This window comes from Pleurodeles waltl, chromosome 11 (genome assembly GCF_031143425.1).
Source record: "Pleurodeles waltl isolate 20211129_DDA chromosome 11, aPleWal1.hap1.20221129, whole genome shotgun sequence".
In the NCBI taxonomy this organism is placed as follows: domain Eukaryota; kingdom Metazoa; phylum Chordata; class Amphibia; order Caudata; family Salamandridae; genus Pleurodeles; species Pleurodeles waltl.
In genome coordinates, this window is record NC_090450.1 from 170,264,068 (window position 1) to 170,276,372 (window position 12,305).

Here is a 12,305-nt window from a genome sequence, read left to right on the forward strand (position 1 = left end):
TTAGGACTTGCGCTCTGCTTCTCCCTCTCTTTCACTTCCATTTCCATTTCACAAGATCAAAGACGAAACAAGGGAAAAGGCGAGGCATTTCAGCCGTTACCGTATGGAGAACTTTCAGGATAGTTTATTCTGAGAAGAAGTGATTTTAAACATCAAATATCAGGTCTTGCACTGGCATGGGAAACTGCATGTGTGATATTTTACAATTACAGAGTCATACAAGCCTGTTTGAAGGTGACGTGACTAGTCTCTATACACACCCATGAAGGGATTATAAAGCTAGCAACAACATAATGAAAACTCACGCTGCATGTTTTTTTGTTTTGTTTGAGGACTGTGAGGCTGGTTATTTTTTATAAAGGGGAGAAAGCGTGGCCGAGCCTTTTTATCAGAGTCAGTGCCAGTGCCACATCTATGGCATTCACCATACATCTTGTGAGTGTTGTACTGCAATCTGGAGGTCATTTCAAGCAAAGACATGTCCATTAGTAATTTAATGAACACTTTAGTTGGAAGTTTTGTTAACTGTGGTATTGAGGGATCATACTATTAGAAATCAAGGAATCTTTGTTAGGTCATAAAGTAACTAAGTAAACTATTTTGGTTATAAAAAGTACCTTATTGGAAGGAATAGAGATAGTTCTGGGACTGCACTGGCTTTTTTGTATTTACTGATAATTAGTTTTTGGCGCAGGTCTTAAGGCCATTTCAGAGTATTCAAAGAATAATGTATCTTTACAACGGTGCTTCCCCTTGATAAAAATTAGAAATACTTATAGAATTATTTCACATGTATCCTGGATAGAAAGGTTCATTTCTCTGAAATTTTAGACTTCAGATAGTGGTTTTCTAGCCTATTTAGACCCATCTAGTATTTCAAAATGGTTTGGGTACACGGACGCTAGGTTCACCAAATTATTTGTTGGACCCAGTCATGGTCATACGAGCAGGTCGACTGACAAGAGATGACTTACGTGGCCTGCTTGTGTGGTGCATTAAACATTAAACAAAGGATTGTTTTTCAAAGAGCAAAACAAACTTTCTATTATTGTGGTTAACCTTGTGACAATGGCGTGCATGCATGTCTCTCGGACCCTCCCAGCAGCTTTTACATAGGGAAATCACTCCAACACGTGGTCTTTCAGAAAGCAGGTTCCGGACACTCAAGCAGAAGCCATCCTGTATGGTCTAACTGCTCCATCAACTCCTGTGCTCAGAGTCACAGGAAAATATTTCTACTTCTACCGTCAGCCAGGTCCAGTCAAGTTAAACAATGTGAAGGTCCTGGCCTGACCACAGAAGACTCGTATTCTACACTACTGGTGGGGGCCTGGGCTCACCGAGCCTTCATTACTATGTAGCACAACTATGGGCCCTAGATTATGTGTAAATCAGGCTCCACTGGAAGAAGCAGTTATATTCTCAGTCAACTATTGGAATTCTACAGAATTTATACAAAGAATGAAATAAATATACAACATTTATTCTGTTTCATATATCGTAGTACAAGAGAACCGTCAAGGGAGCTGAAGACATTTTTATTTGCTGACACAAATAGGACTGTCTACCCCTAAGACAAGCAATACCTATTGTGATATAATGAACTGTGTAAAAAAGACAGAAGAGTAGGTACAGCTGTGTTTTGTGGATACTCTGAGGTCTGGTGACCCTTTTGGATTCTGTGCTTCTTTTGTCTTTAGTGATCTTTTAGGGAGTATGTTTTATATCTCATTAACGTAATCACAAGGAGCAACGCAATCATAATTTCGCATTTACAAAATTAGCAAAGTCCTGTGCCTTCACAGTCCAGGTCCTCTGCAGCGAGTATTTGGTGGATTATTCTTTTTACCACATGGAAACTTTGTATTTCAAATATCGTTTCTTTTTTCACAATTGTGGGGGGTTCACGCCAAGGTAATATCCGATTTCTTTCTTTTGGTACATTAATAGATCTTAGGGATCTGACGAAGCATGACACCAATAAGAGTGTGTAATGGTCCATAAAGAATAAGCATAAGTGGTCTTCTAAAGGAGAGGATTGTACACTCACACTAAAGGCAAAGTGAAGAAGGAGGGGTGGGGGGGACGGGGACTCTTGTTAATATAATTTTTATGTAAAGCCTGTATATGTGATCTATAAAATTAAAACCAGAAATATGCTCTTTTCCAGACATCCACTCAGATTTCCTGGAGATATTATTTTTGAACTAACGTTTTTTTTTTTCAAAGTGTTAGTGATTTTAGTGTTTGTCCTGAAGAAGGTGGTTACAAAGCCAAGTTACCACCAAAAAACACACAGGATATTTTCATGCAGGTTCACTGGGTTAAGATTAACAGTGTAACAAAATAACAAGATATTACTTTCCGCTGTACTAGGTCTATTTTCAGTCCCTGGAACTTTAAAAAAAACATTAACAGTATGTCTATCAATGCGGTTATGTTTCACAGATCAGAATTATTAATTTGGCATATGTGAAATAATGTAAAGATTTCACCTAACATATTTTTTGAGTGATTTTTGCTGAAATACAATTGATATAAAGGGCTGAAATTTATTACCAATTTATATAACAAAAGTAATCTGGCAAAATTAGATAAAGAGTTTACAACAACAGGGGACAATATCTTTGTTAAGACCAGACTTGCTGCAGTAAGAGAATGGCAATGTTCTATAATGGTAATTCAGGTTTCAGTTAGTAAAACAGAGGTTGTTCTTGTAGGACAGGTAAAAAAAAACAAAACAAAAAAAAAAAACATCCTGTATATACCCTGGACTGAGCCAAAATAGGCATGTTAAACTTCTGTAAATGCAGACATGGACTTAAACTGCAAAGGTTTATGAAGGGGTCACTTGGCCTTTTTATTTCTTTTTTAAATTAAAGTGAAGTAGATGAATTAGTCGCCCAGTTCTTTCTTTGCTCATAAAAAGAGACGAGTGAATTGGGCAGAGGTGGCCTGGATGTGCATGGCTGTACGAGACACAGAGCTCAGCACTTATTCACCAATGAAGAGATGCAATGGTGAAGAGAATGCCTCCCATGACCCCCAAACGAATTATAGTGGGGCAACCAAGATGTTACTACAATGATGGGCTGATCACAAAGGAAGTTACCAAGACTTCTTGGCCTTGATTGAGGCATGAGGAGAGCGCTTGCTCCGACACTTGGAGGGACTTCTCTCTTATTTATAGCTTTGTGAGTAAGATGAGCCACCAACTAGGAGCCTAGAACAAAAAGACACCCTTGCCTCTAAAATCAAAATGAGAATGTGGTCTCAGCAAAGTCAATTTGAAAGCACCCAGTAATTTTACTTTGGTTATGCGTGCCTTGTGCTTATGCAGAATGTCTTTTGCCGAGGACAGAACACATTCCTCAGACGGAAGGTGAAGACTGAAGGTGAAATAAATAAGTTTCTCCTGGGTCTCGGGCATAAGGTCCAAAGGCCAATTTGTATTAACAAATAAGGATGAGGCATATTATGTAAATATGGTATCTGTCCACGCTTTAAGTCAGTCAATTTATCCTAGTGAGGTGATAGAGGCCATTAATAAGTGCTCACCGGGGAAAGTTACTGGACCCGATGGTGTTCCTGCAGATATTTTTAAAGCTAATGTGGATTTATGGGGGGTTTAATGATGAATGTGTTCTGTACAATCATAACTGGTCTGCTCCAGGACTCCTGGAAAAAGGCAATTATTGTCCCCATATTCAAAAAGGAAGACAGAAATCTTCACTCGTTATCGACTGATGTCTGTACTCGACGTGGCCTTTTGGGTCATCTTTTATTGTCGACATTTGGAGAAATGGGCAGAGGACAGTGTGAGAGCTGAAAAATATTAGAGTGAATAATTGTCTTTTACATAAACATACTTATGTACTAATGTGTGAAATAATTTGATTATAAAAATTAATATTAACACAGAAAGTGCCCTTTTAATTGGCTGCCATCAAGTGAAAGGCTTGCACAGGTTTTCTAGTGTTGTATTAACAATGTCATGGAAATTATTATGTCTCTTTAAGAACCTGTTCTCTGCTAAAATAAATGCTGAAATAATAGGAGTATTTCTTGTGCTCTGCTGGGCCTCAAGGAGACAAGGCCACAAGGCAAAGTTATCTAATACTTTGTGTTCTTACTGTTGAAACAATGGTATGATTTCACATCCGTTGTTTAACAGACTTCATTCATTGAATTCGCATATTTGTCTGTAGTTAGGTTTCTAACTTATGTATTTCTCTTGAGGAAATGGTGTGTAGGGAAATGTTTCCATATCTTTGTAAATACTGTCCAGCAACAGCGCATTCAGAAGGTGCTAAAACAATGGATCCACAGAATGCAAACGGAGAAGGAAGTGTGCAAGATACATTTAGTACAAGTCAGAATTACGTTAATAGTGTAGAAGACAATCAGTGGCTTACAAATAATTATTGTATTAAACTTTATTGTATTCTTGATATCTGATGTCTATGTAATTGGGTGTTCTTTCCTTGTATAATGTTTTTATCCAATGAAATTGTTTAGTAAGTTTAATGTTCAGTCGCCATTGGTTTGGTGCTCTTACTTTCCTGGTTTCCAGAAACTTCACTTTGTGCATTTGTGATCTGTCACTTTGACACTTCATGCTTTGCCAGTCAGTCTACTGACAATCTGGTGTTTTATTATTTTCTGAGTTTACTATGTCTGTTCTATACTGAATTAATGCTTTGGTGGTTTAGTAATCTTCTAGTCCAAACTCTAAACCGTATCCCTACCCTGTTCCTGTCCGGATGCTGACGCTGTTGTGCTCCTTATGAAGTAGAAGTTGTTGCTGATTACCTTAGAGATTGGGTAAATATCTGATTTGTGTATTTGTCTTTTGTTTTCCAGGTACCAACTGCTACTGTTTTGATAGCACCATAGCTAGATGTTTTCTAAATTCAGGTTACTAAATCTTTTGCGTGAAGCGCACCATGTTAATGCTAATTAGAGGTTAGTGAGGTGTTACTCTCATGCTCGTGAATGGTCACTGACTTTTCCGTTGGTTGATTCAATGTATTCAATTTCTCTTACTCAGAGTCTATTGCTATGGTTTTGTGTATTCTCTATTAAAATAATAATTCTCATTCCGTTGATTAAGCTTAGGTTAATTCGCCGACTAAGTCAGCCTTTGTTTCTTTACATGTATCAACTGAACTTGAGAATAATATCCGTGACTTTAGCATTGTTAATATGGGGAAATAAATGTTAACTTATTAATAAACTGGTGTGGTTATTAATGGTCGCATTGATCATGGTGTGTCTTCATTGGTTTTATAATGATGTATAGTGCATTGTTCGATATTTGATTTGATGCTTCCGACGTTTTCTTTAAAGCAGATTTGTTTTGGTTCATTGACCTACAGCATGAAATCTCCTATCTAGTCTTTTGTGACTAAAATATAGCAGAGATTTCTATTTCAACAACAGTAAAATTATCATGGCGACGACTAAGCAGTGCCTTAAGTTACTGTTGATTTGAGGGACATATGTGAAGGATAGGGAAGGTGCCATCCACATACCTTTTATGGACCTCTTTTGGGCCTTCGATACTGTGCATCATGCAAAATTGTGGGACTTGTTGAAGTCCATGGGTGCTGAACTAGCCTTGATTGAGCTGCGTAACCTGCATTGGGTTACTTTTGGGAGGACGCATATTCACAAGATGGAGACTATCCCACACATATTAAATCTTTTTGGGGAGTCCCGCGAGGATGTATTTTCGCCCCCTTTTAATTTTTGCTTTACATAAAGTGGTATGGGTAACTATTTAACGACTTGTGGTAAAGGATATGTCTTAAACTGAGAAAAGATTAGTCCCTGTACACCAATGACGCAGTTCTTATAGCTAAAACGGCCAAAGAGCTACAGCTTTTGTTGGATGGTTTTGCTTCCTTTATGAATCTGTTGGACCTAAAGATTAATATGACCAAGTCTTACACCATGGTTTCATGGCTCTGAAAAACCAAAAGCTAAAACACATGATTGGGGCCTCACTGTAGGGTAAAAAGATGCATTTATTTGTACATTTCCTCTGATGAAGAGTTAAAATGGTCTTATCTATGTGACATTAGGGCCACACAGTTTCAGGGAGCTTTCGGCGCAGTCTTTAGATTTGCATCAAGGCTTTGATACAGACCTGTGAAGGAACTTATTCACATGCATAAGGCCAAGTGTTCTGCAGTGCCCTTATGAAGCGCTCGTGTCTGGAGACACATTCATTCTCTGCCATTACAGATAAATGAAGATCTTTTTTTTTTTTTTTTTTTGTTTTAAATAAAATTGTTCGTAGTACAAAGGACTACAGCTAAAATAATTTGCCACACCATACTAGGGATAAATTACTTTGAGGATTTGATTATACTTGCCCCTATTACATTGTGGTATAAAATATGGTGCCAACCAGAGTTAGGACTCTGCAAAACCCCTTCTGACTGTCTGGCCCATGATAATGTATTCCAAACTCCTTGGTTTTCATACTTGAAACACACGTTCTCTGAAATGGGCACCCCTCGATACTATCATAACTCAGAAGACAGTTCCCAAAGCCACAGTGAAAAATACATATCTAACACATAAGGCTAGGCTGCGTAATTTAACGGAAAAATCTTTCCAGACTGTGGTTTTCCGTTCTACCCTGCAATCCAAGGGGCCCGGAACTTTACTTGACTCTTGTTCAAAATGTTTAAATACAGATTTTGTTACTCATTTTAGACTTAATACATTGCCCTTTTTATGTGCTTTCCTAAGACAGGGTAGATGGTTTGATTCGCTTCCCATGTGTCATTGCTATTTACCCAAAGCACAAGTCCCTTTTTTAATTTTGTACAATTTGTAGTGTCTCAAGTAGACTTTTTTTGGCACGTTATTTTCGTGTGGCCAATATTAGACAACATTGTACTGTTCACCAGGCAAGACGTACTGCCAGAAAGTGGCCAAAGAGATAAATTGAAGTGTTGCCCAGCCCCAAAAGTCCAGCTGACATAGCAAGAGTCAGTTTAGGGAAAAGTAGCTGAATGAGGAAAAGAAGTACCAGTTGAGTGAGAAGGGCTGGTGCTTGGAGCAAATGGTGCGTCAGAACAGAGGTGAAGGCTAGCCTCTTGCTGTTCCCCTCTGTATTCTCTGATTGGTGCTCTCCCTAGAAAATACCATCTGAACAGAAAGGGAGCTGGACTCAGAAGTGGAAGACCTCTCTGGCCAGGCTAATACACAGACCACCCAAAGGAGGAGCTGTGCTTCACTGCCTGTGCAAGTCTGTGGGATCCCTGGAGCAAACCAAGACCTGACCTTTTGAACTATGCACAAGGAAGGAGACTTGCTTGCCCTCCTGGTGCTACTGGGCTGCAGCAAAAAGCCTGAAGGAGCCACTAGCTCTATCCTACTGTGAAGCAGTATCCTAATTCTTCACACAGAGGAGGAGCAGACTTTCACAAATCAGCATCTCAGAGTAAGAAAAGGGTGTGCCCCAAATAGTCCTCAAGAGCATGACATCCTTTCCCTATACCACAGTAACCAGACCTCGCTGAAACATGCTCTCCAGTACAAATGGGGGAACAGTCTTGCAAAAGATACTTGAAAGTTTCCGGTTGCTACTAACACCCACCATAGAGTCTTTGAACAAGCGAACCATGACTGTTCCTAACAATTACATACATATCCTCTAGTATTTTTGACACCTTTAGGCAGTTTACACGCCAAGTAATTCTGAATGGATCATATTCAGGTGGCAACATAGTGTGCACCAGTTCACACTGGAAGAAAATTCAATGAGCAAGAGACGGAGGTTACACGGCCAGTGTCTGCAAATGTTTATTAACACAACACGTGGCGTTTTTAAATCAGAATGCTGCATGCCAAGCAACCTAAGCTGAGGAAGACAATTTGATGGAAGTAATGACTGTAAGCAGAAGATAAGGAAATAGCCGAACGTAATAAAAGTAAATTATGATCCCCACAATTGCGAAGAAAAAAATGAATTTGTTTCTCATCTAGTCAATAAGTGTGCAGCGTACCTACAAGTTGAGAAGATGATAAAAGGAGGACGAAAGAGTAAGCATGTCAACCCATCAATTTACATCCCATCATTTTAATGCTGAACCATGGATTAACTCCATTGGGCATTTGAACAAGTGCCAAAAAGCAGTGCTGCCACTATTTCCATGGATATTTTTTCTGCAAAATGTGTTTTAAATAGTAGTCTTGTAGTTCAATTTCTAGTATTGGGTAATAAATTGTGCTCTGTCGAGCGTATCGACTTCCACCTAGCTTACTGTGTGCAGCCAGCACATTTAACTTTCGGTAGTCTGCCAAATTAAGACTAATGCAGCAGCATGAGAGTAATTTAATGATTAGGGTTTCTGACCGTGATAAATAAAAGGACTTTGGCATAGCAGAGCAGCACAAGAATAAGACTTAACAAACATGGGTTTAAAATTTAGACACAAAAATAAGAGACAACAGTGATCACATCAAACAAAATACACAAGTATTTTAGAACTAGGACACTATTTTTAATAAATACAAGCAAAATATAAGGTTCTTCACAATTTCAAGACATCCATTCATCTGAGTTAAATTGCCATTCATGGTGTAATTGTGGGGTGTGTACTTTACTGATAGCTCATTGTTCCCCTACAAATGCTCAATAAGTGTATTCAGAACAAGGCTGAGCAGAAACAATTTGGCTCTTGCGCTTACCTATAAACAGGCTGAGGGAGGTAGTTTTCCCCTTCAATGCGGATGTCTGGGTACCGCTGGCTAATTACCCGCATGTACTCTTCAAACACCCGCCGGTAGCCTCAGGACACGCTGCAAGAAAGATACAACACAATTAAAAAAATAAATTAAAAAAAACACAATTTTTTTTTCTTTTATAGTGAGGTTCTTGAAGAAATCTTTAACAAAACATAAAACATAATATCAGCATAATTACGGTAGCCCACGTGTAAGCAAATACATGATGACAATGTAATTCTCAAGAGAGGAAAATATGACGATTAATCAAGTAAATCTACCTAAAGGACAACTGTGAACAGAATAAGCTGCATTTACTAAGCTTTCAAGGGGTGATGGCAAAGGGTGAAATATTCCTACCAGCACGATGAAATGATTACATTACAGGAAAAGATCAGCACCTCCAAAACAACGTGGCAAACAATTTGAGAAACTACAGCAAAAAATGTCATCCTACCTGCACCGGCAACAAAAAGATAGAAGACCTACTGGGCTGACAAACATGCCACCAGAAGTCCTGTACCACAATGCATGCAAACAGAAACGAGATGCCTGAGAACCGTACCTTTCATGTTTAGTGTGGCACATAAAATTTCCATCAGTTAAAGTGCTATAGAATATGTTAATTACCGCGCCTCAGGAAGTACTTGCATTTGTTGTGGCATAAAACAATGCCATCAGCTATTTTGTCTTTCAATATTCGAATATGAGATTGGGGCAATTCACACGATCAGAGTTAATGTACCAGAAAATAGAATTAGTAGCACTGCAAAAAAAAAACCACACAAAAAACCACTTTCCTCTAGAATGTGAAGGGCTTTTTATAATTAGGAAATGCTCATGTTTGCTTATCAAAAAAGTACTCTGTAAATTATATCCACGTCAAATGTGCCACATCATTCCCATCCCTCCTCGTTTCCACCATCAAACATGTTGGGGAGGAGGAAATTATTATCTTTTAGTATTTGGGATTAAACTGGATGGACGTAAAAACACACCAAGCACAGTAGAAATGTATACATTTGGTACGGTTGTCGTCCTTTGAGTTCCTAACACATGCCTAGTTGAATAAACACTAGTTTACAAAGAACAGCATCATGCAAGTTATGTCAAGAAAGAGAACAAGAAACAAAATCATGCTGTCCTTGGGCAAAGTGTTCAAAGAAATACAGAGTGGCTAATTTAAAACCGTTCTGTTTCACAGTGCAAGCATCATGCTGAAAGCACTTTGAAGAGAGGAGAGAGATTCCCCTCGCAGGCCAGTGCAGTCAGTGTCTGCACCTGCCTGCAGGGGTATATCTGGGGTGGTCTATAGGGCCCCCTTTTCTCCCCTCCAGAGGGCTGCCTTTAGAAGGCGTACTGAAAGTGTGACACCTTTTTGTAACATACTTTCAGTGCACCTCCTAAGGGCATGTTTGCTTCTGCGCCCACATCTATAACATGGCAGGGGCACGGAGGCAAAATTATTACCTCATTCTCATGGGGCCACACCTGCATGCATGAGAGCGCGCCTTCTCACTATAGGGCTGGCACAAGTGCACCATCGCTATCAGTATTACAGAAGGGGACGCGCAAGTGTCTGCAGCCCCTTCTTTAATAAGACTGTGCCCCAAGGGCGAACAAAGTGGGTATACATGCCCATTGCACCTTCAGAACACAATGTATAATATGAACTCAGTTGGACAACCTACAGACAAAAGAATAACACTGTTAGACCGCGAAGAGCAACTGCAATTATACAAAAAAAAAATTTTTTTTTTTAAAAACGTGTATCATAGTGAGGATTTGGGGGCACTATATGATATGGCTTGGTAGCCTTACCGTACAGTACACTCGCAAATACCGCCTTGGGTCCAGTAAGTTTTGGTTACTTAACCTTAACCTCAATACCTGGGTAGCTGTGGCTGCAAGCAGTAAGACTTAGGAAAGGAACAATGTGTAAATGCACTTAACAGCACCAAACAACTGAATAAGGTAATGCGACACAAAAGGAACAAGACAACAATTAATTTAATTTTTTTAAAAAAGCTTTTTTTTTTTAAAGAGACTTTACTTATCAAAATCCACTGGAGGGTTCCAGAGATCAACATTACATTTTAGAAGCAATAAATAACTATTTAAAACAATTGCAAACATACATTGGCCAAATAAAAGTTGGGAAACTTTTCAAAAGTTTGAAACAGTTAGTTCGACAACTCTGCCACAAGCTGGGCAACCGAGTCAGAGTTTAAAGACACACAAGGATGCTCCTGATCCTGTGTGGTCCAAAGGGTGAAGTTGAGTCCTCGGTCCATAGGAAATTGAGGGTGAATATCTACAGGTCTCAGGATCCCACAAAGTCCTCTTTTAGGGTTTCAAGGTCTGCCGATGCAGATCCTGTCGCTTTTTCAAAACAGCGGTCACAATGCAAATCTTTGGTGGAGGCTGGTGCCCACCTGGGGTGATGAATCCTGCCACAACCAACAATCATGGGTCCAGCAGAAACGAGTGCATCTTTCCGGCTATCTCTGAACTGTTCTGTGGGGTGCATGGAATCCGGTAGAGACAAGATGTATGTAGTGACTGCAAGAGATTCAGCTTGGGCTCTTCCAGCTTTGATGTCCCAAGTGCAGATCTGGAAGATCAGCCAACTGACATTGGGCAGGGGGGGGGGGGGGGGGGGGGGGGTGTCAGTTACTGCTTCGGACTGGGAACCAACTTTTCTCCAAGGCAGGCATGCAGGTCCAAACTCCACAAGCCCAAAGTGCAGCAGGTGCAGTTGCTCCATCATCACAGCCTCTTTGTGCACTTCCAATGGGTGCAGAGTGGTTTCTTCACATTCTCCCTTCCAAGTCTGGGAGTACTGAGGGTCAACATGCCAAGATTGTCACATTTATCACAGAAAGTGTCCTAAGGGGTCCAAGCAGTCACTAGCAAATGGGCTACCGGGTCCCCTCCTTTCTAGTGACAACGTGCCCATGGTAAAACCAGTTTGGGGGCGTTTTCCCTCTCTGGCCCTGTCTCCACACTGTCTACAGAAACAAAAGCCAACCTGCTCAGAGGTGTTGAGCCAGGAAGCTGATCAAAGGCAGCTTCCCCTTTGAAGCTCGCCTCTGGGCTAATCCCTTGAGTGGCCATATGGGCATAGGAGGTGACACCTTGCTGCTGCTGCACTGCCCTTTGTTTGAGCCTGGGAGTTTTTACACGTCTCCCAGGGTGGTCAGAAACGTGTCTGCATGTGTATGCCTTTGTGAGGCTGCTGGTCAAGCATAGCAGTGTGGCAACTTTCTAAAAGCTGCTCACCATTAATAGTGACATCAATTTCAATCTGGGCATCAGGTCCCATTTAATGCCACAATTAAGTTGATACTGCACATGGACCAGTTTGGTAGCCCCAGTCAAAAGTTAGCCAGGTGGAGAGGTCATGTGGTAACCCTGTATTAGCCAATGGGGCTACCAACTTTACCAGCAGCTAAACGACAATTTGGATATGTTGCTGCAGAGACACACTGAAAAACATATGCCTTACTTCACAAAATATTGCTCCCTGCCATAGGGCTAGATAGGACTTCCTTAAGGGA

At 40.2% G+C, this 12,305-nt stretch overlaps 1 protein-coding gene across 1 annotated transcript in view; it reads right to left on the reverse strand.

The window, feature by feature from the left end:
• SELENOT (selenoprotein T) overlaps positions 1-12,305 on the reverse strand; it is a 96,524-nt gene that overhangs the window by 50,525 nt on the left and 33,694 nt on the right. Inside the window, exon 2 of the mRNA XM_069213359.1 lies at positions 8,710-8,820. Within this exon, the coding sequence (XP_069069460.1) occupies positions 8,710-8,783 (74 nt within the window). The 5' untranslated portion in view covers positions 8,784-8,820. The remainder of the gene's footprint in view (positions 1-8,709; positions 8,821-12,305) is intronic.